The 26,121-nt window shown below is 50.1% G+C and overlaps 1 protein-coding gene across 7 annotated transcripts in view; it reads right to left on the bottom strand.

Annotated features, from left to right (window-relative positions):
• TXNRD3 (thioredoxin reductase 3) overlaps nucleotides 1–26,121 on the bottom strand; it is a 41,059-nt gene that overhangs the window by 783 nt on the left and 14,155 nt on the right. For 2 of the 7 annotated variants that reach the window (XM_067755718.1, XM_067755721.1), the window contains exons 4-15: nucleotides 24,037–24,141; nucleotides 23,729–23,801; nucleotides 21,706–21,825; nucleotides 19,694–19,836; nucleotides 18,341–18,456; nucleotides 17,360–17,585; nucleotides 16,662–16,754; nucleotides 10,994–11,070; nucleotides 10,192–10,348; nucleotides 6,834–6,941; nucleotides 2,643–2,738; nucleotides 83–217 (exon numbers count right to left, since the gene is read on the bottom strand). In XM_067755718.1, coding sequence (XP_067611819.1) covers nucleotides 83–217; nucleotides 2,643–2,738; nucleotides 6,834–6,941; nucleotides 10,192–10,348; nucleotides 10,994–11,070; nucleotides 16,662–16,754; nucleotides 17,360–17,585; nucleotides 18,341–18,456; nucleotides 19,694–19,836; nucleotides 21,706–21,825; nucleotides 23,729–23,801; nucleotides 24,037–24,141 — 1,449 coding nt within the window. The other 5 variants (XM_067755720.1, XM_067755722.1, XM_067755724.1 and 2 more) reach the window with 5 other exon arrangements.

Here is a 26,121-nt window from a genome sequence, read left to right as displayed (position 1 = left end):
AAGATTTGCCTACTGACAACATGCTTCATCACAGCTTTCCAAACCACACCGAGTCCACATCTACAAGCTCCCGTGTCCGTACCTGTGCACATGTGGGGTGGATCCCAATGGTGTCGTCCAGCAGCTGCTTCGTGAGCCCACATTTCATGGCGGCTGCAAATCCTTGGGTGATCTCACCGGCCTTCGGTCCAAGGACGTGAAATCCTATCACCCGATCCTTCCAAAGGGAAGTCAGTAGGTTAAGGACCTGAAGAGGGATCTTGTCATCCCAAGTTCACCGTTGAAACTGACAGCAACTCCCAGAGAAAAGCACCTCTAATGCTGAGCTGAGCAGAGAACAGCACCGTGAAACCGTGCCCTGCAAGAACCTGCTGGGTGATCCAGTAAATGCACGTCCCGTGTGAACACGCGCTCAGATTCGCCGGAACGGGCAGTTTACCTGCTGCGCGAAGGAGTCTGTCAGTACGAGGGACGTTTCCGCGTTACACTGAGAGCGCGCTAAATGACAGCACGACAAATCCCGACTAACAGCCGGTGCTGGATGAGGCTAAGTTCGGAGGCAGCAGGCGCTCCTCCCAGCCCAGGACGCAGGCTGCCCGGCTCCGAGTCAGCTCGGCAGACACCTCACCCCAGGGACCGCGAGCCGTAAGGACGCGCGGCTCTCGTCCCTGCGCGCATGCAGCCCCGGCGGACGCGGGTTCGTCCCCGCACACTCCCAGCACTCGTGCTTCCTCTGTCCGTGTTTTCTCATCACTTTTCTTCATCCAGAGCTTCAGGGTTAAAGTGCACAAGGTGAAGAGAGAGGGCATGACAGGCGGCAGGAGTCTGTGCCCCCCACTCTCCAGGCTCCCGTGGCAGGTGGGCAAACGGATACCCCGTGAGCTGCGCATCCAGGGGGCCGTGGACGGGAACCTCTGAGGGGTGCACGTGCAGCAAAGTGGGAGAAGGCGCGGCCCAGAGAGGGGGAAGCCACTTATTAATGAAAGTGAGGAGCTTCTGAGAGATGGAAGCCTGTCCGTGATTTTCAGCATCGCTCCAGGAAGACAGTGAGTGGTGGGGTGACACTCCAGAAATGGAAATTTGGACAAAAGTACAAGAAAGGGGCAGTAGGTCACTGCTCACTGGCAACGCACCTGGTCACCCAAGAGCTCTGATGGAGATGGACAATGGGATTAATGTTGTTTTCATGCCTGACAACACAACATCCTTTCTGCAGCCCATAGATCAAGAAGTAATTTGGATTTTCAAGTCTTAAGAAATACACTTTGTTAGGTTGTAGCTGCCATAGACAGTGCTTCCTCTGATGGATTTGGGCAAAGTAAATTGAAAACCTTCTGGAAAGGATTCACCATTCTAGATGCCATTAAGAACATTTGCGGGACTTCCCTGGCGGTCCGGTGGTTAGGACTGCGTGCTTCCAGTGCAGGGGGCGCGGGTTCGATCCCTGGTCGGGGAACTAAGATCCCACGTGCCTCACGCGCATGGCGTGGCCAATAAAAATTAAGAGAAAAAAAAAGAGAACACTTGTGATTCATGGGAAGAGGTCAGAATATCCAAATTAAGAGGAATTTGGAAGAAGCTGATTCCAGCCCTCCTGGATGACTTTGAGGGGTTCGAGACTTCATGGAGGAAGGACTGCAGACGTGGTGGGAACAGCAGGGGAACCAGAACTAGAAGTGGAGCCTGAAGATGGGACTGAATTGCTGCCATCTTGCGATGAAACTTGGGAACGGATGAGGGGCCGCTTCTTATGGATGAGCAAAGAGAGTGGTTTCTTAACACGGAATCTACTCCTGGTGAAGAGGCTGTGAAGATACTTGAAATGACAGCAAAGGCCTTAGGATGTGACACAAACTTCGTTGATAAAGGAGCTGCGGGGTTGAGAGGATTGACTCCAGTTTTGAAGGAAGTTCTGTGGGTAAAATACTGCCAAGCAGCACTGCTGCTCCAGGGAAATCATTCATGAAAGGAAGAGGCCATCAGTGCAGCGAACTTCATGCTGGCTTTGTTCTCAGAAATGGCCGCAGCCATCCCAGCCTCAGCAGCCTCCATCCTGATCAGTCAGCGGCCGGCAGCACCGGAGGCGAGACCCTGCGCCAGCAGAAGGGCTACAACTGGCTGACGCTCAGGTGATGGTCAGGGTTTTTTAGCATATTTTTAAATTAAGGTCGTACATTGTCTTTTTAGACATAACGCGACTGCACACATAATAGACTACCGTATAGTGTAAACATAACCTTCATGAGCACTGGGAAACCAAAGAATCTTGCGGCTCATGTTATGCAAAACTCGATTTATTGCAGTGGTCTGGAACCTAACCACAATACCTTCGAGGTATGCCTGTACTTCCAAATGTACACAAACATACTCCTTACATTTCATCACTGATGACCCGAATTGTCACAGATCGTGTAGTTCTAAACTGCCAAGTTAGACAGCTCTGGAGTGACACATTCCGATGACTTTGAAAAGGTAGGTCACTGCCCAAGTGTCACTCTTCAAACACGGTGCCTGGGTAACAGTTTCAAGGATTTCCACCTGGCCCTTAGAGCTATCGTTAAAGAGATTATACAAACCCAAATACTAGAATAAAAGATTTGTTTTACAATTAGAACTTTCCTGCTTCCAACCGTATGACGTACATTGTCGAATTTGCTGCAGATAATCTTCGCGTAACAGGTGTTGCTGTCTCTGCAGGCCACTGTCCACTCGAGAGGCCAGAACAAAGTGTGGTAGACCTGCAAGAGAGAGGCCAAGGTCGGTGTCCATGGAGACTGCCGCTTGACAGGCTCCTCCTTATACAAAGACGACAATTCCTGTACCAGCTCTCAGAAGTTTAAACTTGCATGATCCCAGCTTATGAATCTGACGGGAGCATCTGGGCGAGCTCCTAACTGCCATCTGCAGAGTGTGTGACCTTTGCTTTGCTCTGCCGTCAGTCCCGAAACATCTCCCATTAACTAACTTCGCTTCTCAAGCGCCTAGAGGGCTACTCTCCAAGCAGCCAACGCTCCAGGCCCTGTGGGGCTGAGACAGTAAAGAAAGCCTTGGGTCCTGCCCTCCATAGGTTCACACGCCTCCTGTGAGGTTCACATTCAAACCAAATCTAGGAGAAGCAGAAGCCACAGGACAGTCCAGCCACCCACGGTATGAGGAACACTGCCCCCGCCACCTGAAGGCCCCCCTCCGCCAGAGCCCAGGGTACCTCGAAGGCTCCCAACCTGCTCAGGCCTCAGGGACGGACCACACAGCGTCCGTCCCCTCATCCCCTCGGGGCAGCTACACGTCCCGGGGCCCTCCGCCTAATCAGTCCACACAGAAGGCGGTGGATGTGTGTGCGCTGCCAGGATGGAATGTGTTCTCAACTATCCCCTGCAGGGGAGGGACAGAAGGACTGGCTCTCTGTTCTTTAACAGGATGATGTATTTTACAGTTGGAATACTGTCTTTACTGTTTTTATAACAATGATACAAGGTTATTAAAAGAATAACAGGGCAGAGAATTACAAAGAAAGTGGGAAAAAAAATCCCACTGTCCAGAAATAACCATTTTAAAAGTTAAGGAAGCATCAGTGGTTAATGCATACGTAGTTGAAATGACATTTTATTTAAAACACATCATAGTTCACAGCTACTTGTAACAAAAAACATTAGGTTTAATGTGTATTTAACAGAAGAGAAATAAACTCTTCCTCATAGTTTAATACAAACTTGTCAATCTCTGTGGCTATTAGGAACAGAAGATAAATGCTTTTTCATCTCAAGACAGTATTCCTAAAATACACCCCAAAGGCTAAGAAAAGAAATGGTGCAAACTCCCAGGTTTTAAACAGGATTGCTGAAACTGCAGGCTCCTGGCTTTGATGCGCCCTGAGCCCCTGCACCCACACCTCTTCCCACACCCTCCCGCTCCTTTCCTCGTGTGTGTGAGGTGTGTTTTTCCTCCTAGTACTTGCAAGATTTTACTATATTTAAGTTTCTGATCCTTCTGGTTCAAAGTGGGTGTGAAGTGTGGATGCAACTTCATATTTTCCCTGAAGGCTGTCCCCTTAGACTCCAGCACCCTTAAATGAATGCCCTTTCCCACAGATTTAAAATACCACCTTTACCACACGTTAACTCTTCTAAGCACTTGAATCAATCTGGGCTCCAAATTCTGTCCCACTAATCTTTCTGCCCACCTGCGTGCCACTCCAGCGCAAGTCTAATTAGTGTAGTTAGAGGATACATTTCAGTCTCTGACAGGACTGGTCTCCCCCCAGTACTCTCCTCATTCAGAATCACCCCTGGGAATTCCCTGGCGGTGCAGTGCTTAGGACTAGGTGCTTTCACTGCTGAGGACGCAGATTCGATCGTGGTCAGGGAACTGAGATCCCCCACGCCGCGTGGCAAGAGGCCAAAACAAAGAATCTCCCATGATTGTCTTTTTAAAAAGTTTTAATCTCTTAATCAAATTATGCTCACTATCTGCGGATTTTCAAAGCCCTGTGATGAACCCAGCCGCCTGGGCCGCCCCAGTGCCCCCTTTAATCAGCACAACCACCTGCACGTCCTGCGCGCGCGGTCGGTCAGTCGCCCCCGTGCTTCTGCACAACACGCTCACGCTGCTCTCACGCGACTCTCCGTGCTCGGCTGCACTTACTGACTCGCCCTGTTGAGGAGGATTTAACCCGTTCTTCCCTGGCCCCTGCACTCTCATCCCCACTCTCCCAATTATACTCAAATTTGCAGCTGGATCACTGGTGGTGTTTCCTCTACTAGGAAGGAGCTGTTCCCAGAGACATGGACATCCACATGCAAAAGAAGGAAGTCGGACCCTACCTCACACGTGTGCAGAAAATAACTCCGAATGGACCACAGACCCACACGTAAGAGCTGAAAACTGTAAAACTCTTAGAAGAAAAAACATAGGCATCAACCTTCACGACTTTGGATTAGGCACTGATTTATCAAAAGTGACATCAAAAGTCCATGTGGCTGGCAACAGAAAACAAAAAAGACATACTGGACTTCATCAGAATGAAAGATTTTCGTGCTTCAAAGGGCATCATCAAGAAGGTGAAAGGACCCCACAGAAATGGTGAACATTTTTACAGATCATCCCCGTGGTATCTCACTAAGGTCTGGAGGTACGTTTCCCTGACGATTAATGATACTGAGAACTTTTTCATGTGCTTATTGGCCATTTGTGTATGTTCTTTGGAGAAACATCTATTCAGATTCTTTGCCCTTTAAAGAACTGGGTCATTTGGGGTTTTTTTTATTGTTGAGTTGTAAGAGTCCTTCAGATACTCTGCATACAAGTGCATTATCAGAGAGATGAGAGTGCCCCGGACTTCACGGCGTGAATTCTGTGAACCAATTAATCTTTCTTCTTACGCTGTCTTATTGTTTCTACCCTCATCTGCTTTTCACCTAATTTCCTCATTTAAAAGAAACTATATGTGTGTTTATGAGAGGCTTCCTCATTCCTCTTTATAGTTGGAATATTAAAAAAATACTAATAGATCAAATTTTCAGTCCTGTAAAATGCAATAAATAGATGTACAGACTAGGTGAGTTGATCTGCAGTGAGCCTTAGGAAAGAGACCTTAAAGTAACCCCACAAACCTGGGAACCCTTCCTACAGAGACATCCCTTTATCTGGGGTACAGCCTCCTGCATCCTTCCTCTCACGTGCCCGCCGAGCTTAATTGCTCATTGATTTCAGAAAGTTTTAGAACTAAGTGTTAAATCCATAATTGTTACCATCACTTTTCCAAGACCCAGGTAAAAGTTCACCACTGCAAATGGGTGGTTCATTATTACCAGAAGTGAATTATAAACACTGATCAAATAAAGTCCTCTAAGACGGGAATTTCCCATCGAAAACACCACCTAGAATAGCAGCGTCTGTCATCATCCTGGTCCCCCAGCCCGGAAACGTAAAAGCGAGTCTCAGGAAGTCACTCGGCCATTAGGCACGGGAGCCTCAGCGCTGTGCTTCAGAGGATTCCCGCAGCCAGGGGAGGGCCTGCGACTTCAACTCACTGGCTTCAAACATCGAGTGGTCCTAAACCTCTGACCCTTTTCACCTTCCCGCCCCTCCTGCTTACGAGGCAGTTAGGACCAGACGGGCAGGGGTGGAGGGGAGGCGAGAGCACCTTCGGGGCGTCTGAGGAGCCCCCAGCAGGCCGACAGCCCCGGACCTGCCCCTCCTCTGAGCCCGCGGGTGGCGGAGGGTCCCGGACCAGGTCCTGCCTGTGTCTGGCTCCCGTCACGCCAAGCGGGAGGGGGTGGACGGCACACCCAGCCCGGACCAGCGGACGTCCCTCATAATTTGTAACTGAGACGAACAACAGTGAGTCAGTCAGCTCCTCCAAAGGCCAGAACTACGGGTGAACTCGGAGCAGGGAAGGGCCGCATTCTGCCGCTACGTGCACTTCTGCTCCTCCAGGGACAGCACTGCCCGCACACACGCACAAACCCCCACCAGGGAGAGGAGCTGACGCGTCTCCCAGCTCCTGGCTCCCACCCCTGCCCAAGGCCTCGGACGCTCCCGCGCCCCCGAAGGTCGCACGGCGACCCTCCCGTCAGCTTCCTCAGGCAGACGCCTGTTCCAGCTCGGAGCCCTGATGCACGCAGCGTGTCCTTCTTTCCCCAGCTGTGTAATTATTACAGTTCGCTACAGACGGGGTTTACGTTATTTAATTTCCAATTTTCCTGAAGTAGGAATACAATTTCCTACAATACAACCATTACGGTAACTCGCAAAACTACAAAATAAAAAGTGGCTGAAGACAAACCGTGGATTAAAAGAGAAGGTCTGAACATGCCACAGTCACACCACCTTACTTCCAGATTCTCCTTCCGGTACACTTCCACGGCTTTCTCCTCCGCGTACCCGCAGCAGCCGTACTCCAGGGGCGTGAACATCACGGTGGGGGCATTGATATAGTCACACTGCAAGACAAACCAGCCACGGTCTTTTATTTTGTGGTGCTTCTTACAGGGAAAATCCATACGACGACATTTGTAAGAGGAAGATCAACAAGCACGGTCCCGTGCAGGTGACCCTCACTGCCACCGTTTCAGGGAACTGAGTCACTGAGCAGACGGGCGCGCCCCAACTCCGGGGCAGGGACCACGTGCTGCCACTGCACCGGGACCTGGGCCACCGCAGCCGTGCACATGACCGCGCCCCTGCAGGGATGAGCGGAGAAGCCGCTCAGCCGCGCAGGGCAGGGTGAGTGGCCCAGCCCGCCCCGGGGAGACGGCCACGCGCGTGGAGGGCCGCCACACCGCGGGGCCCGGAGACGGGACCCTTCAGGGCCCTTATCAGCCTGGGACAGAGCAAAGGAGGACATCACGGGAAGGCTGCAGACCCTGAGCCCCACACGCCGTCCCCAGCAGCCCTGCATCCCGGGGCGCGAGTGTGAGCACAGGCGCACGCCTGTCTGGAGACTGACCGCACAGAGAGAAAGCGTGTGCGGGGCCGAGAAAGGGGGCGGGCAGAGCCAGAGAGGAAGGTCACTGTGCTTCCCGCCCACAGCTCCGCAAGGGCAGCGGTGCCCAGCGCACGACTTCCCCCACCCCACCAACAGCTCACAGGTGACTAGCTCAGGGGAGACTCCAACCCAAAGGGAGCGACCGGCTGCCCACACTGCAAGAGGAAAAGGGGCAAGGGGCAAGACCCAGCGCTGCACGTCCATGCAATTCTTCCCTCTGTAGGATATGAACTAGAGGCGAAGGGAGAGGCCCCCAGTGGTGAAGCCCCTGGGTGGTGGCTGGACAGGAAGAAATGCTCAGCCAGAGGGGTAGCCAACCAGGAACCCCACCCTTTCGGGGCCCAGAGCAGCCTCGAGCCCAGCCCCACCACAGCCTGGTTCTCCCTCCAGATTACTGTGGGATCCTCATGAGAAACCCCGTCGATGTGACGGCCTGAGCGAGGCGCTGCTTTGCGGCCCAAAAGAAAAGCCAATCACACACCACCGGGCGTCCCTGCACCCGGTGGACAACATGGACACCGCGCGCCAGCCTGACCCTCACCTTCGGCCCCGACACGTCGTGTTCCATGAGCTGCAAATCACGGACCAGCCAAGCATTTGTTCTTTTCCCAGCACGGCTACAGAAACCCACAGAAGCGCAGACGGCTGCACGCAGCAGCTCCTGACCTCTCCTAGGTCCTCAGCTGCTCATCAGTCTGGCCGTCAACCCTGCATCCCGTGGCCTACAGGGGGCGCCTCATTCTCAGCAGGTGCTTTTCTCCTGCTTCACATCAACTGAGGAAAATCAACAGGAAACTCCCAGCTTCCCCTTTCACCTAAAGCACGTCCCACACCTTGAACTCCGACCTCCACCTGAGCGGGCCCGTGCCTCACCCCACCTGCAGCCTTCCTTCCGCCCTGGTCCTCTGACCTCTCTCTGCACACGCGCTGCCCTGTCTTCTCACGGTGCTGCCCAGTCTTCTCACGTCTCTGCCCATCGCCCCTGGGATCCGCTTCTCAGGACCTCAGGCAACTGCTGTGCTTCCTAGAGCCCGGTGCTCATGCCCTGGGGAGGGCACAGCTCCCCATCTGTTCACACCCCTGCCCCTGCCGAGGCCAGCAGGGCCACGGTCCCAGTCACCTGCACCCACCCACGCCTCCGTGTGCCCACGAGGTCTCCACACACGACCTCGCTGGGCACCTGGTGGTGAAACACAGCACACGGAGTTCCTTATGAAGAAGCCGGGCCCCAAACATCCCACCTGAACCAGCTCGGGCAAAGCATCAGAGAAACCCAGGACGTGAGACACTCTGCAAGAAGAGTAGCCTGGATCCGTCAAAAAACCCATCATGACAGCTTCCCTGGTGGCGCAGTGGTTAAGAGTCTGCCTGCCGACGCGGGGGACACGGGTTCGTGCCCCGGTCCGGGAGGATCCCACATGCCGCGGAGCGGCTGGGCCCGTGAGCCATGGCCGCTGAGCCTGCACGGCCAGAGCCTGTGCTCCGCAACGGGAGAGGCCACAACAGTGAGAGGCCCACGTACCGCCAAAAAAAAAAAAAAAAAAAAAAAAACCATCATGAGAAATAAAGCAAAGAAACAGGTAAATAGAGGCAGGGGCTCTAGCGAATTAAAAGAAATCTAAGAGCTTGAAAAGCCAGATGTGCCAGGCGATGCGCACGTGTGCCCGTGGGTGACGCACTCCATCAGCGCGGAGATGCAGCTGTGGTTATGGAGGCGAGCACCCTTGCTCTTAGGGGACGCTTGCTGAAAGCGTTTTCTGGGGGCAAAGCGCCTGCCACTCACTTCCAGAAGCTCAGCAGAACAGTCTTTGTGCTGAACATCCACGTACTCGGAAATGCAGGCAGGGGGCATTAACACCTGCGCGGTCGGGTGGGAGGTCCACAGGGTGACTGGCACCAGACCTTCTGCAGTCTGATGCCTTTCTGAATGAAACGCTGGGGGACATAAAAGCTCCTCACTGCAGCCTCCCAGATTCTTGATGATCTGACACCAGATTGGCTCCCAGACTCCTCCCTCCCAGCTGCGGGACCCCCGCTCTGCCAGCACATGCCAGGCCTCTCTCTGCACTGAGGCTGGGGCAGCACAGCAGGCCCCCTGAGCCCGCCCCCATGCGGCCCGGCCACCTCCCCCGCTGCCCCTCATCTGCCAGCAGCGCACGGGTCCCTGCTCTCCTGACGCGTAGGGCTGGGGGCTCCCGAGACCGCCGTCGGCCCCGGCAGACAGAGCCCGCAGAGCAAGAGGCTCGTCTGTGACCAGAGACTGCAGGAGGTGGGGAGACTGCAGGGGGCGCCAGATGCACCGTCAGCCATGCGTCGGCTGAAACAGAGCCTGGAGGAGCAGGGTGGCTAGACCAGGTCCACAGGCTGGGCAGGTGCAGAGGCCGGCCCCGTCCGCCCCGGGCCGCAGGGCCCTGCCACCCGGTGACAGAGCAGCATCCACCCGGGACCTGTTTCCAGACCCCTCCAGTCAGGAGACAGGACGTCCCTACCTGGGCGCCCCCCGTACGTCACCCAGTACAATGGCTTGCACGTTAAGATACGCATAAGATACTTATTTTAAACCACCAGTAAACGGTACGGAACTGCAAACGGTTTAGGGGGAAGCTTCCCCGGCAAAACAGGCACACGGTGCCAGCTGTACTGATTGCCCTCAAATCATGATTTTGCTTTAGACATTATCTCAGAAACAGCAGTAAGAAACTTACCTTTTCTAAACGGCCCCCAAAAAGCCTTCGAGCCAGCAGCCTGCCCGCCTGCACGGCGACGGGCGTGAGCTCAGGCTTACCCTCCACGACGTCCCCGACGGCGTAGACATAGGGCACGCTGCTCTGCTCCACGTCGTTCACTGGGATTTTGCCAGTCCTGTTATGTTTGGAAAGAAAAAAGATATTACGACGACGCTGCACTGCTGGACACGAACGCCTGTCCAGGGAAAGGCTGATTCAGAGAGAAAGACCCCGCTAACCGCTCAGGCAACTGTGTCATCAAGCGTCTGCAGGCTCAGACAACTGGGGCACCTCCGGTTCCTGAAGAAACACCCTTCTGTCTGAAAACCCAGGCCCACTTTCTGGGTGCCAAAGTATCTCTAGATTCCCCCAGAGCCAAACCCATAGCTTTGAAGTTTTTCTCTGTGCCTGATCAAGGACATACAAATTCATTCTAAATCACAGAAAGTAGGTGAATACATTCCCACAATCGTTTTTAAATAACTGTTTAACGCATGAGATATTTAAGGAAAACATGAAGAGTTATCAATTAATTAATGAAAAAATTGATAATACAGAGCTGGCACAGTACTTATAAAGTAAATTTAAAGCATCGAAACTTTGCATGTTAGTAATTAGATAAGAGTCTCCATGAGCTGATGCGTAGAAACACCGTGCCCCGTGCAGCGCCGGGTCGGGCCCCGTGCAGCGCCGGGTCATGCCCCGTGCAGCGCCGGGTCGTGCCCCGTGCAGCGCCGGGTCATGCCCCGTGCAGCGCTGGGTGGTGACACCCGGGACTCACTTCTCATTGACTTTGACACCAATCTTCTCCAGCCCGATTTTCTTCGTACAGGAGTCACGACCAATTGCTACCAAAACCTACATTTAGAGAGAGAGCAAAAACAAACGATCAATAACGGGAATGACAGAGGGAACCTCACTATGGACCCTTCAGACATTAAAAGGACAGTAACAGAATATTATGAACACCCTATGCCAATAAATTTGACAGTTTAGATGAAATAGATTCCTTGAAGGACATAATTTACCAAACTTGCACCCATACAAGTCTGAGTAACCCTACGTCATGGGCTGCACTGTGCCCCTTCCCCAAATTCATGTTGCAGCCCTAACCCCCAGAACCTCAGAATGTGACTGTATTTGGAGATGGGGCCTTTGCAGAGGTGATTAAGGTAAAACAAGGCCATTAGGGTGGCCTAAACCCAGTCTGACGTGCATCCTTATATAAGAAGAGGTTTTTGGGGACACACACAACAAAAACTGAGGGGTGATCACGTGAGGACACACGGAGAAGCCGGCCGTCTACACGCCCAGGAGACAGGCCTCAGAGGAGACCAGTCTACTCACACTTCGATCTCAGGGGTCTGGTCTCCAGAGGCGAGACAAACCCCACCTAGTGGCACTTTGTTATGGCAGCCCTAGCAGACTAAGGAACGCTATACTCACTACAGAAACTGAATCCATGATGTATAAACTTCCCATAAATTAACTCCAGACCCACGTGACTTCATTGGTAGAGTCTATGGAACACTTAAGAAATAACACTAAGGACTTCCCTGGTGGCACAGTGGTTGAGAAGCCGCCTGCCAATGCAGGGGACACGGGTTTGAGCCCTGCTTCAGGAAGATCCCACGTGCCGCAGGGCAACTGAGTCCGTGCACAACTACTGAACCTGAGCTCTAGAGTCCACGAGCCACAACTACTGAGCCCACGTGACACAACTACTGAAGCCCGCACGCCTAGAGCCCGTGCTCTGCAACAAGAGAAGTCACTGCAATGAGAAGCCCGCACACCGCAACGAAGAGTAGCCCCCACTCGCTGCAACTAGAGAAAGTCCACGTGCAGCAACGAAGACCCAATGCAGCCAAAAATAAATAAAATAAATCAATAATTTTTTTTAAAAAAAGAAATAACATTAATGATACACAAACTCTCCGGGACACAGAAGAGGGACCACGTCCCAAGTCCTTTGTAGAAGGCCGGCACAATCATCTGACACAGAATCAAACAAGGGCAGGAAAATAAAAGAAAATTAGAAGCCGACACTCCTCAGGAACATAGATGCAAAGTCCTTAACAGATGCCAGCAAGTAAAATAGAGCAACATAAAAACAGTGGGCTTTGTCCCAAAACTACAAATCTGGTTTAACATACAAAAATCAATCAGTGTAATTCACCACATTAACAGAATAAAGGAGAAAACAACGTAGTCATCCCAATAGATGTGGGGACAGCATTTGACAAAACTGAACACCCGTCGAGGATTTTAATAAAATCCTCAGCACACTCAGAATAAAAGAACACTTCCCCAGCCTGATAAAAGGCATCTGCAAAAACCCGAGAGCTCACATCCCAGCTGTGATGAAAGACGGCCTCACTGCTGAGATGCGGGACGCTCACAATTTCCATTCAACACTGTCGTGGATGTCTTAATCAGTGTAACAAGGCAAGAAAAAGAAATAAAAGCACACAGATTGCAAAGAAGAAACAAAACTGGTGTTTTATGCAGAACAAATCCTAAGGAGGTCAATATACAAAAATCATTTGTATTTCTATGTACTACCTACTAACCACTGAAAATTTAAAGTTTAAAATACCATTTACAGTAGCTTAAAAATATGAAATACTTAGAGATAAATTTGACAAAATACATGAAAGACCTCTAGAGCAAAATGACAAAAAGCTGCTGAGAGAAACTAAAGAACTCGCAAATAAATGGAAAGATGTATGAGGTTCGTGTACTGGAAAAATCAATGTTGTTAAGATGTCAGTTCTCCCAAATTCATCTACATAAGCAATACAATCTCAATCAAAATCCCAGCAGGACTTTTTTTTTTTTTTTTAACAAATTGGAAACATGGATGGACCTAGAGATTTTCATACTAAGTGAAGTAAGTCAAAGACAAGTATCATATGATATCATTTATATGTGGAATCTAAAAAAATGATACAAATGAACTTATTCACAAAACAGAAGCGGACTCACAGACATAGAAAACAAACTTATGGTTACCAAAGGGGAAAAGGTGGGGAGGGATAAATTAGGAGTTTGGGGTTAACAGGAACACACTACTATGTATAAAGTAGATAATCAACAAGGACCTACTGTATAGCACAGGGAACTGTATTCAGTATATTGTATTACCTATAATTGGAAAAACATCTGAAAAAGAACATACACACACACACACACACACACACATATATATCTGAATCACTTTGCTGTACACCTGAAACTAACACAACATTGTAAATCAGTTATACTTCAATAAAAAAATTTCATATGGAAAGGCCCTATGCAAAGTTAGAGAGCCTACCTCCCTGGTCTAATACTTACTATAAAGCTTCAATGACCAAAACCGGTCAGAGAGGACAGAAACAGACCACAGTTAAACATCACATGATCACAAAGGCACCAAAGCAATTCAGTGGACAAAGAGAAGTCTTTTCACAGATGGCTCTGGGTATCAACATGGAAGAAAAAGAACCTCAATTCCTACCTCACACTGTAAACAAAAATTGGTTCAAGAGGAATTACAGGCTTAAACATAAAAGATAAAGCTATAAAGCTTCAGGAAGAAAACGTAGAATACCTTCACAACCTCTGGGTAGAGCACGCAGAGAACTTGAATCATAAAACAAAAATCTGATGAACTGAACTTCAGCAAAAATTTAAAACTATTGCTCATCAAAAGATGCCATAAAAAACTAAATGGACAACTAGATGGGAAGAAATATTCACACACACACATCTGAAAAAGGAATGTACCCACAACACACACAGAACTCCTGCAATTCCAAATGAAATTCAATAACCCAACCAAAAATGCGCCAAAGACTCAAACAGACACTTGACAAGGGAAAATATTTAAATGGCCAGAAAACACATGAGAAGTTGCCAAACATCACTGCAGTCACTAGGAAGACGCAAGTTAAACCTATAACAAGATTCCACTACACACGCACTGGAGTGGCTTAAACAAAAAAGTCGACAACCCCAAATGTTGGTGAGGCTACAGGACAACCACAACTCATGCATCCTTGGTGGGAATATAGATTGAGACAATCATTTGGAAGCTGTCTGGCAGTTTCCCCAAAAGTCAAACACAGGAAGTCCCCAGTGACCAAGCAATTTCACTGCTAGGTATTTACCCACAAGAAAGGAAAGCGTGTGTCCACAAAAGGCCTCACGCAAGAACCTTCACAGAGTTTTCGTCACAAGAACCCAGCTGCAAACAGCCTGGCATCCCTCCACAGGAAAGTGACCTGTGGTACATTCAGACAGTTCATACGGTGAAAAGAGCCAGCCACTGATACACGCCACACGGATGGCCCCCGAGTCAGACCCCGAGGAGCACGTACCACAGGGCTCCACGTCGTGACATCAAAATAGGAACAGCTGGTCTCTGGTGACAGAACCAGATCAGGGTTGCTTGGGGTAAGGTACTGGGAAGGGGCGCAAGACAGCTCTCCGACTCCACAGAAATGCTCTGTGATTCTCAAAGGGGTGTGCATTACAGAAACGTGTACACTTGTCAAAGCCAGTTGAACTGTGTATATCACTACATGTAAATGATACATCATTACAAAAATAAACAATTCACAATTTTAGATATTTTGCACAACTTTATACCAATACATTTGATAACTTAGATGAAACAGACTAATTCTGAGAAAATATAACAAATCAAAAGTTGATATAGAAAAAAGTAGAAAGCTTTAAAAGGTCCATTGACTGTTAAAGAAAATTGAATATATCTTCACTGAACATTCTAGGCCCTGGTGGTTGCATCAGTGAATTCTATCAAACATACAAAGAACTAATTCTAATATTACTAAATGCTTCCAGAGAACAGAAAAAGAAGGAACATATTCCAAACTTCTTTCATGAGCTAGAATAACTTTGATACCAAAATCTGAAAAGTTCAGTACATGAAAGGAAAATTATAAACCAATACAATTCTTGAATATAGATGCAAAAATTCTAAATAACCAAATCCAACAATATATAAAAAGGACCATTACCAAGTTGGGTTTATCAGGAATACAAAGTTGACTGAACATTAGAAAACCAATGTAATTCAACACACTAACAGATTAAAGAAAAAAAAATCATTAACAGCTACAAAAGAAACAACCTTACCGCTAAATATCCACTCCTGACTTTTAAAACAAACAAACAAACAAAACCCAAATAACAAATGAAACCACTGAGCAAACGAGAAATAGAAAATGATTTCTTTAGCGTGATTAAGAATATCTACCCAAACCCTATGGAACACCTTACTCTATAACCATGAAACAGTGAAAGCCTTCCTTCCGACCCTGAGAACAGACAGGAGCACCTGGCTCTGCATTTCTTGTTAACACTGCACTGGAGGCCATGGCTGGTGCCCTTGTGCAAGAAAAAGGAGGAAAGGGAAACAGTCGAAAGGAGGAAGCAAAACCCTTGATATGAACATGTACAAAGAAGACCCCACATAATCTAAGGATACATGACCAAATATGACTTTAGCAAGCTTACTGAATACTAACTCAAATCACACAAATCAGCAGCATTTCTATATATCAGCAACAAACAGTGAAAGACAATGACATTTTTTTCATAAAACATCATTTGTAACTATACAGAAATATGTAAGTACCTAGCAATAAATCTAACAGAAGACCTTCTTGATGTCTACAGAGAAATGTACTAATTTGCTGGGAACTATGACAGATGGCTTAAGTCAAAGGACAGATATACCACGTTCATGGACTGGGAGAACGGACACTGCAAAGAAGTCCAGTGTTTCCCACTGGTTACGCATCCACCGCAATCCTAATCGAAATCTGAACAGAGGCTGATTTTTACTTTTGTTTTTGTTTTACATATTTTTGGCTTTGGTGAGCCTCTCCACGTTATCTACTTTTAATTGAAAAGAATCATGTTATAAGAGTGTGTAAAACATAAGTGTACAGTTTATGTTAAAGGTATAAACTACAGTTTACAAAAGAAATGGTCTCTAAACATCATCAGTTTAAATTAGAATCGTTGCCACCCGAGGTCCAGGGACTAGTCACACTGTCTGGAGATTTTACACTGTTTGTTTTTGAAAATACCTTTATTGTTGTTTGGATTATAAAGTATATTCAATGTTTATTGCAAAAATGTTCAAATGCAGAAATGTGTAAGACATCTAATTCCCCAGAAGTAAGCACTAAAAGCAGGTACACCTGCTTCCAGACTTTGTTCTCTGCATAGTCACACACACACGTATATTACCATCGTATGCTTCCTGTACCACTGAAAACTATCAAATGTCAGCAGCACAACCACCTTCCATACGTATCAGACTCTCACGAAGAATCAAGAAAAGAGTTGACGCTGGTATGATTTTCCCCTGAGTTTCATCTGCACTAACTTATGAGCGTGTTCATCCACCCACTGCTCACATGACAGAAGCTCACCGTGTTGTAAAGGCCCTCAATCATCTCTGGCCCTTCCGTAGATTTAGCCGCGACCTTCAGCTTCCCGGGTGACCCCTTCTCCAACTGCTGAACCTGGTGAGGAGGAACAGTGCGAGGATTATCTCTACAGGTGACAGAAAAGAGGTGGACCACAGGGTGCGTGTGTGTTTAGGTGTTTGGACAGAGAAAAGAGGGCCGTCCCCAGGGACAACGTGGAGGGAGAGATAAGTTGCTAGGTTAGTTGGAGACAACAGAAGGGGAGACACGGAGGGATGCTTTCCAGGCACTGGCTTAACAAATGGCGTGTTCCAGGGGACCACTTCCCGAGCACTGAGACAGGCCGGAAACACAGCAGGGAGTACATTCGGTGGGGAAATCAAGAGTTTTATTTCGTCTTGTTAAATTTAAAATGCTTGAGAGGAATTCAAGTGGAGATGCCCAGCAGGCGGCTGCATAAATGGGTGCGGAGCTGGGGAGGATGCCTGAACAGAGGCCTCAGCACTGAGATGGGACGTGCGGCCGGGGGAGGGACAGTGAGGGGGAAGGGGAGGAGGGGGAGGGGGCGGCCGGGCGCCGAGACCGGGGTGGGAGCACCATCTTCAGGGTCCCTGGCGAGCAGAGCTAACGAGGGCAACAGGAAAGCGCGGGAGCGGGGAGGGCGAGGCGACAGCGAAGGCTGGCAGGTGCTGGGAACTCACCTCCACGGGCACGAACTTGCGCAGGAATCGGACGCCGAGCTGCTGCATGGAGGCAGCCACCTTCTCGGCCATCTCCTGGTCAAAGCCCCGCAGGAGCTGCGAGCGCACCATGACCGTGACCTCCAGGCCCAGGCCGGCCAGGAAGCCTGCGCACTCCAGTGCCACGGAGGATGCGCCCACCACCAGGGTCGCGCCCGGGCAGTAGGGCAGAGAGAAGAGGTCATCGCTGCGAAGAGAGAAGGGGTTTCCGGGCGGGATGGTACCATGCGGGGCCGGAACGAACAGGCGCTGAAGGGGACAGACAGCCTGTGGAATGCGCGTCCACTGTGGAGGGGGATGTCCAGCCCAGTGTCTCAAAATCAAACTAGTGGGTCACAGGCCAAGATTTTGTAAATAATAAAATGGAATAGAGGATATTAGACCACATTCTATGTAATACGAAGAAACATGGCTTTGTCTGGAGTGTGTGTTGTGTGTTCACCGGAGCAACCACACAGTGAAAAACGTATTTGTTAAAGTGCACCTGCTCAAAAAAGTTTGAAATTCATTGTCCAGCTTTATATGTCAAGGTCGTATGTCCTGCTACAACCGTCCAATGAGAATTCCTATTACATGCCAGTATTAGGACAGCTGTGCTTCTCCTGGTCACCTGCTTCGTTACTGCCATACAGACACGAAACCCTAAAGCAGTGAAGTATCACTGCTTCCCTGTGAGCTCTAGAAATTGTAGAGCCAGATCCCAGACCCGTTCCCAGAGCACCTACCAGGAGACCTGCAACACACCTGTGTGCACCTGTGACCTTATTATTTACCGAGCCTACGCTCTCTGCTCCATTATGTTAACTGCCTAGCTTTGCACTGTATGTACTTTGATGTGTCATTAGTTCAAATCTTTTGTGAAAAAAGACAGGGAGTAAATACACTGGAGACACAGAAACATACTCTTTACAGCTTACGGTCGGATGGCCTAGTTAATCTTACCTAGTGATACAGTATTCTTTATCTCCTTGGATTCCCAAATAGCGCGGCCTTTCCCCTGTCGCTATGACAAATTTTGCTGCAGTATAATACGTTTCCTGTCCTTTTCCATCGGTTGCCTTGAAAAGAGCAAAGCAAACTTCACTTTTCATCAAATACCAGAGAATATCAGACACCCGGGACGCAGTAGTTACTACGGAGCTTCCTGTCAGCGGGAACACACTTGCAAAGATGGTAACGCACTGTGATAACCTCCTGCACAGAAAACAGGCGTGTTCACAGCCTGGGCACTACGGCCGCGGTGCGGGGCAGTGGGGGACTGGAAGGCCAGGCAGGGCAGCCGCGCGGGTGACTGGAGAGAGGACAGAGCGTGGCCAAGTGCGCAGGCCGCAGAGCAGCTGGCATCTGGGGAGCAGCCAGTGCCGGGAAGGAACAAGGAAAGAGGGCGCCCACTCTGAAGACCTTGTGCGCCGTCCGGAAATCCAGGCTCTGCGGAATCCACAAAGCTGTTCATTGTTTGTTTATTTTCAATTACACAAGCAAATCGTAAATCCATTTTCATTAGAAAATGAAAAAACAGTGGGATGGAGGGAGGGCAGCCTGGAGGAGGGTCCTGAACAGAACAGCCAGGCTGCGGCGGGGAGAAGGCAGGCAGGTGACGGCCTGAGAAACAAGCCCCCCGACTGGAGCTCCCGCCCCAGCCTCCTGTGGCCACGTGAGGTTCTCAGCTCCCAACACACCACTGACACCTTTCTAGAGACAACAGGTGACCACAAAGGGACCTCAAGTCCTGTCCAGGCCATCGAGTACTGTGCCACCAAAGCAGAGGGCAGAGGGGGAGCAGGTGTTGAGGATGGTACCGGACCGGCTCTCATACTTCAGTTAAATGTCTGTGATCATCAAAACAGTCTCATTCCCCTTAAGTACTGATCTTACAACACACAAGTATTACAAATACAAATGTATAAAATACACTAATTCTGATACTGCTTTTACTAGTGCTTTTATGAATAATATGTACCGGAGTTCTAGTTAAGGTTTCATTTTAAAAAAGAATTGCACTCCTAAAATTCTGATCTTTTTAGAATTTTGAACTCTGAACTGTTTAAACATTTTCTCTTTCAAGATGGCAATGAAACCAAAAGGCAAATAAGTTAAAACTGAGAATTCTTTAAAAGGCAATGTCTCCACTTTAGTCAGACGTGGAATCAACGAACACTGGGGAAAGCACACGCGTGCACAGCTGTGCACACGCACACCAGCTGCAGCCCTCAACGTGCAACACGGAGTCTGGGTTCATGGCAGGCATGGCAGAAGCAAGGAAAGCAACGAACGGGACAAAACGCCCCAACAGACCTTGATTTTATGGTGTTCAACAAATTCCCCGTAGGAGTTGACGTAGGCCACCGCCTTCTCCCTCAGAGCCCGTCGGTAGCTCCAGTTCAGAGAGCCGACGTGCTTCTGAATGGCTTCGGTCATGGTCTCCCAGTTGTGCTTCACTGAGGAGAAATCACCAGGGGGTGTGAAGGGGCTGCACTGTCACGGCTAAGTCACACGTACACATGAGCCACCCTATCTATCGCTTCAAGAGTCAAGAAGTGAACAGAAGATAACCAGCAACTGAAACCTTTTTGACGCCAGTCACGGCTTATACTTCTTCCTCCTCTAAAATACAAAAAGATGCGAAAAGCAGAGCTGTGAAGACAAGGAAAGCCCACGGAGGAGGGCAGGGAGCAGCCATCTCGCACCCAGGCCCCAGGGTCTCGAGGCACCGGGAGCGCCCCCAGGACAGGTGCGGGACACCTCCCCGGCCACTGCCCCCGGGTCCCCGGCGGGGCTGTGCCAGTGAATGCCCCGCGTCTAGATGACCGAGTTCACCCACTTCCCGTCGAAGCCAGGGTGGGGCTGACGGAATCAAGACTCCTCCTCACCCTGGACCTTCTAGGTGGGGTTTCTTTCCTGGATCCATCCCATCTGCCGATGCCGGTCCCCAAGGAGACAGCAGCCCAGGGCTCCCGTCAAGCTGCGGGAGGTCCCCAAAGGCAAACCCACCCATCGGGGGTTCACCCTCTGGTCACATCTGGACCTGGACCCCTCCAGCGCTCTCGAGGGCCCCGCCCACTGGAGAGCACAGGGAAGGGGCAGAGGTCACAGTGTGCGGAGGCTCGGGCGGCGGCAGGGATTATGGCCCAGACGTCATGTCACCCTTCCTAGGACCTCAGTGGACAAGTCTCCTAAGGTCTTGCAGTCCCGATGGCCCTTCTGGTTACTACGTTCCCAGACCGCACGCCCGTGGTCCCGGGGGTTCCGGCCAGCAATGGTGGCCACGCCCACACAGCTCGCGTGCTGTGCGGCGAGCTGCTTCCCGCCCCGCGCCCTACCTCAAGGGCCGCCTCCGCCACCTCCATGGCTCAAGGCTCCTGAGTGCCCCTCAGGTTGATGCTGGAAACCTCAGCGCCAATTACGGGCACTAAGTCGCTCCCCTCCCCCCTCCCCTCTCCCTCCCCCAGCAGGCTGTGCTGCTCCAGGGCAGGAGTGACAGTTTCCTCATCTCTGCATCCTCAGAGCCTCACCAATAGGTGTTTTGCAGATGTTTTTTTTTTTGGCCACACCGCACGGCATGCGGGATCTAGTTCCCCAACCAGGGATCGAACCCGCATCCCCTGCAGTGGACGTGCAGCGTCCTAACCACTGGACCACCAGGGAAGTCCCACCAATAGATTTTTATTGGTGAATTTGTTTTCCATTTTTCATTAATCAAAGACATACATAAACACTAATAAAAAAGCAAATGTCCTCACAGTAATGGATAAAATCCACACAATGCCCCTTGCTATTCTGTTTTCTTTATACTTGAAAGAAATCTGAAAATAGTGATTATTCCCTCTCACACTCTGCTAAGGGTTTGGAATGGCCGAGGCTGCAACAGCTCCCTCCCTAAGCACTAAGGCCCACGAAAGCAGGTTTCAACTGACCACCTTTGAGTCCTCTGGGCCTGGCTGGCACACGGTGGGCTCGTCACAAGTGTTTATTAAACTAATTTAACACTGAACTACAGGGGCTTCCCTGGCGGTCCAGTGGTTAGGACTCCACGCTTTCACTGCCGAGGGCCCACGTTCGATCCCTGGTCGGGGACCTAAGATCCCATAAGCTGCACAGCGCAGCCAGCAACGTAAACAGCACGGACTCCTAAGGAACTCGCTCTTCCTTCTTTTCTCCCAACCGCTCTCTTTACACTCCATCACCCACCTTGCTGAGCGCACTCCCACCATAAGACTGAACTACAGCAACGTAAACAGCACGGACTCCTAAGGAGCTCGTTCCTTCTCCTTTCCTCCCAACCGCTCTCTTTACGCGCCATCACCCACCTTGCTGAGCGCACTCCCAGCCAAACCTCCTCGAGTCAGTCAGCGCCTGGCCCAAAAGGGCGGCTTCATGCATCAACTTCTTCGGGATGCAGCCGACGTTCACACAAGTACCACCGAGACCTGAGAGAGAAAGTCACAGCTGTAACGTTGTGTGTGTGTGCGTGCGTGCAGAGTGGGTGTTATTAAAACGTGGAAATGACAAACTCGACGGTCATGGGGTCACCATCACGCCCCACAACAACACGAAAGGATTCACCAAACTTGTTGACCGAGGGTCCATGAAGGAGGCCCAGGGATGTGCAAAACATGGACGTGCACGTGAACCTGGGGACAGAGTCCAAAACTTCCACTTGAGTCTGACCCACAAAGTGGTCAGAACCGCGTCGGGTTAATTAGGCCCACGCTGCACTGAGGCCAACACTGCAGCCTCCAGCCTTTGCTTCTGCGAACCTGAGTCCTCCTCGGAGCCAGCACAGGTCCACTGCCAGCTGCCAGGTAACATCTACTCTGGATCCTTCAACAACACGGGGCTAGAAACAGAAGAGCCCTCTGAGAGCACATCTCTCCTGGTGTCCAGGTTAAGCGGACTCTTTCTGGACAGGAGAGGGGACGGGGGCAGAGGAAGGAAGAAGAAAGACAAGCGTCCCAAGCATACGAGCAAAGTTGAGGTGAACTACCTTTAATATATGAAATTCTAGGCTAAATTTTTTTGAGTAAACTTGAACTTTAAAAACCAACTTTCCCGGGGCTTCCCTGGTGGTGCAGTGGTTAAGAATCCGCCTGCCAATGCAGGAGACACAGCTTCGAGCCCTGGTCCGGGAAGATCCCACATGCCGCGGAGCAACTAAGCCCGTGCATCACAACTACTGAGCCTGCGCTCCAGAGCCCACGAGCCACAACTACTGAGCCCACGCGCCACACCTACTGAAGCCCGGGCGCCTAGAGCCCATGCTCCGCAACAAGAGAAGCCACCGCAACGAGAAGCCCGCGCACCACAACGAAGAGCAGCCCCCGCTCGCTGCAACTAGAGAAAGCCCGCGCGCGGCAATCAAGACCCAACACAGCCAAAAATAAAATCGATAAAATCAATAAAATCAATGAATTTATTTACAAAAACAAAAACAAAAACCAACTTTCCCACTTTGTCAGGGTTCTGGCAGGAAACAGGTGACACTCCAGCTGGGGAACTGAGGAGAGGGCAGAAATCATTACAGGGTGTGGCAGGAAGAGCAGTGGGTGCAAGGGGGGCCGCCACCAGCCCTGTGAAGGGGTAAGCGACGGGGCCAGTGCCGCCACCCAAAGCTGGACCACGGGGGAGAACCAGCCTTCAGTGCCCAGCGGGCCTGGAGACCCCGCCGTATGCTTCCTCCTCTGCTCTTCCCGTTACCCCGATGGCCACGCCCCAGCAGAAGCCAGAGGGCACGCAGCCAATCCACCAGTTTGTGGGGAGCGCAGGGTACAGACAACGGGGATGGACCAAAGCACAGACAGAAAACACCCAGCACAAAAGCTATGCCTTCTGTGCTACAGTGAAAAGAGCGTGGACAGGCAAGCACTCTTGTCTACAGCAAAGTCCCAGGCTGGGAGCTTGCTGTGCATTGCATTAAACGGACCTGGGATGACCACACACACTAAGTCAACTAACCATCCTGCAGCCACTGGGGTCCATGATAAAATCAATGCAGAAACACAGAAAAGCATCATGGCCAACGCAGGCGAGCACCACGGGGTGCACACACCACTGCGTGACCACAACTGTGTGAAAACACCCACGCGTGTGTACAAACATTATTCTGGCAGAAGCTTTGGAATACTGGGGTCATGGAATTTTCCCCTTTTGCACAGTCTTCCTTCATTATTTTCCTATTATTCTTCCAGCGTCTCCTCTTGTTAACAATGTGATTGGAGATTTAGTTTCCTCACCCCTGAAACAGGTGGGTTATGCTCGAGACTGTTGTGAGGACTGAGGGAGACTGAGCCTACAGAGAACCACCACCGCACGATGGTGGGAAGAGCAGCTCACCCCACGATGTGCCCTGGGGCGACGGGACCACGAGGTCCAGCACCATGACTCTCCTCCCCAAAGCGGCAGCTTCCTACAAAAAAAGCCACAGATAGAGACCTTGTCATTTTCCTGACACTCCCCCGATTTCTCGCTCCCCTAAACGATGACGGTGTTTGTGATGAAACCCAGTTTTTCCCCTTCATTAAACCAGCTATTACAACAACAGAGTACACTGGAACATCATAAATGGCTTTTTTTTAAGTAGCAGAAGAAATGCTCATGGCAATCAGCAGGAAAATCATCTTCAGGTGTCATCTTCTTCATACCTGAGCACACGAAAGGCCGCCAGGGCCACCACCAATGACAATGAGGTCGTAATCATATGCTGGATCTTCCTGAAGGAGCTTCTGTAATAAACCACTCTGATGTGCCTGAGGGTTAACCAAAGGAGAGAACACAGTGTGACTTGTTTTCACACTATTTCTTTGTACCCTATGCTTAATCGGCATAAATTTCTTTTATAAAAATCTTGGAAACAGTTGACCTACAATCTTTGTAAGTTGGAACTGTCAGTTTACCTGGATGGCATTCAGCTGGGTCCAACTAGTTAGAACGGATGCCAAAGCACATATGTTTTGTTGGTTATCACCCGATAGTGAGGCATGTGTCCAATGATGGGGAGGTCATGGCCTTACATCCATGTCAGACAAGGTCATTTTGTAAGCAGCTCTTCTGCCCTTTTCCATTTGCTCGCCTCTGCTTTCCTCAGACCTTAGTTGTAAAACTGAGATCATAGGTAACATTTAAACTAGCCCCTGATTTCTGCTCTGCTGAATGCACGCAGTACCTCGCCTGACCTGTCGACTCCTTTCCTGGATTAAAAGGAGTAAGAATGAACGATTAAGTAGGTAAAGAATGACTGACTCTCTATGCCCATCGTCCCCCTTAGCAAATCTGCAGGTGGACCACGTGGGCAAGACGGCACCCAAGGGAAGCTTAGGAGAAGCCGGCAGGTCTGCACACGATGGAGAGATGACGAAGAATCCGACCTCCTGTCTCAATGATTAACTGAGATTATTTCCCCTTTTTCCCTTTAAAAACGTTCATGGCCAAGCAGAATCTTCCAAGTTGGTTTTGGGACGTGGGTCTGCCTTCTCCCCAGATGGCTGGCTTTTCTGATTAAAGCAACTTTCCTTTCTACTAACACTTGCTTGTCGGTGTTGGCTTTCGAGTGGCGAGCAGGTAGAGCTGAGTTACAGAATAACTAAGTGCAGTTAAATAGCCAAGCACCATTGTTCAAGGCCCTCTATGCTTTGTCCACCTGTGCTAGTCTTCACCTTGAGAACAATTCTCATGCATCGGCAGCAGGACGTGCACTTTGAAGCTTTTCCTGGTTTCTCGTAAACTGACCTAAATCTCGCAACTTCCTATACAACACAAACAACTTGCTTTTCCTGGTCGGGAGGCTGACCCTGCAGCACATTCTCTTGTCCACTTGGCCCTCCTGGTGGTCAGAAGAAGCTTAGATGAGGTCAGAGGCTCCACATGTGACTAAACAACAGTTCTGTCTGCGCGAAGTTGGCTGCTCAGTCCCAACACACTGGCTTTCGAGTGGGCTCATCCTGGGAGCGCAGTGGAAGTGCGGCACGACCACAGACCCAGCAGATGCCTCGTGCACGGTCCCAAAGCCGGGTGGCCTCCTGCTTCCTAGGGGCCCGTAGGGAAATCCACCTCCTCAACAGCGGCTGTCCAAGGGAGAGTCTTGCAGTCTCGAAGTAGAACTGACATCTCTACAGCCCCAGACCATGCTCTGACAGCATCTTCCCAGCTAGGACTGGCAAGATCAGCAACTCCAAAGGTGTTTAGAGGCTGTAAACTATGGTACTTACCACCACGTGAGTTGGGTTATAGCTTCTAGGACACATAGAGCAGGCTGTTACTAGATAACAATGCCAACCCCAGGTTAACATACAACATAGACAATCTTTTCTCCCGACAAAAATATAATTCTTAATTGAAATCTAAATATAAGTATTTCATCAATCACTGATTATTACCATTTGCATACATACATAAAGGCTACAAGAGCAGAATTTTAATAAAGGCAAACGACTAGTTAAAATACAGACCTCATTTAATAAATAACAATTTTGATCTGTCTCTACTTAACCGAATGATTCCTGTTCATTTCTGCATTCTAGGAATCAAACAAGCAAAGCTTTGCGAAGCTCGCAGGGTCAGCAGCCTTGGTAGGCGTTCTATGCACCCTGGACCAGAAGGTTAGTGTTGAGCTCATTTCACTAAACCTTGAGGAGGGAAGAGGCCTTGTTTCTGTCCCATCAGGAGGAAGAGAGCAGCGCCGCTGACCTGTCTGTCCTGCAACCTCACTCAAAACCTCCTCCATCTCAGCT

The sequence above is a fragment of the Pseudorca crassidens genome, chromosome 10, assembly GCF_039906515.1.
Source record: "Pseudorca crassidens isolate mPseCra1 chromosome 10, mPseCra1.hap1, whole genome shotgun sequence".
Lineage (NCBI taxonomy): Eukaryota > Metazoa > Chordata > Mammalia > Artiodactyla > Delphinidae > Pseudorca > Pseudorca crassidens.
Note: the sequence above shows the minus strand (reverse complement) of the source record. Positions and strands in the feature narration are given on the sequence as shown.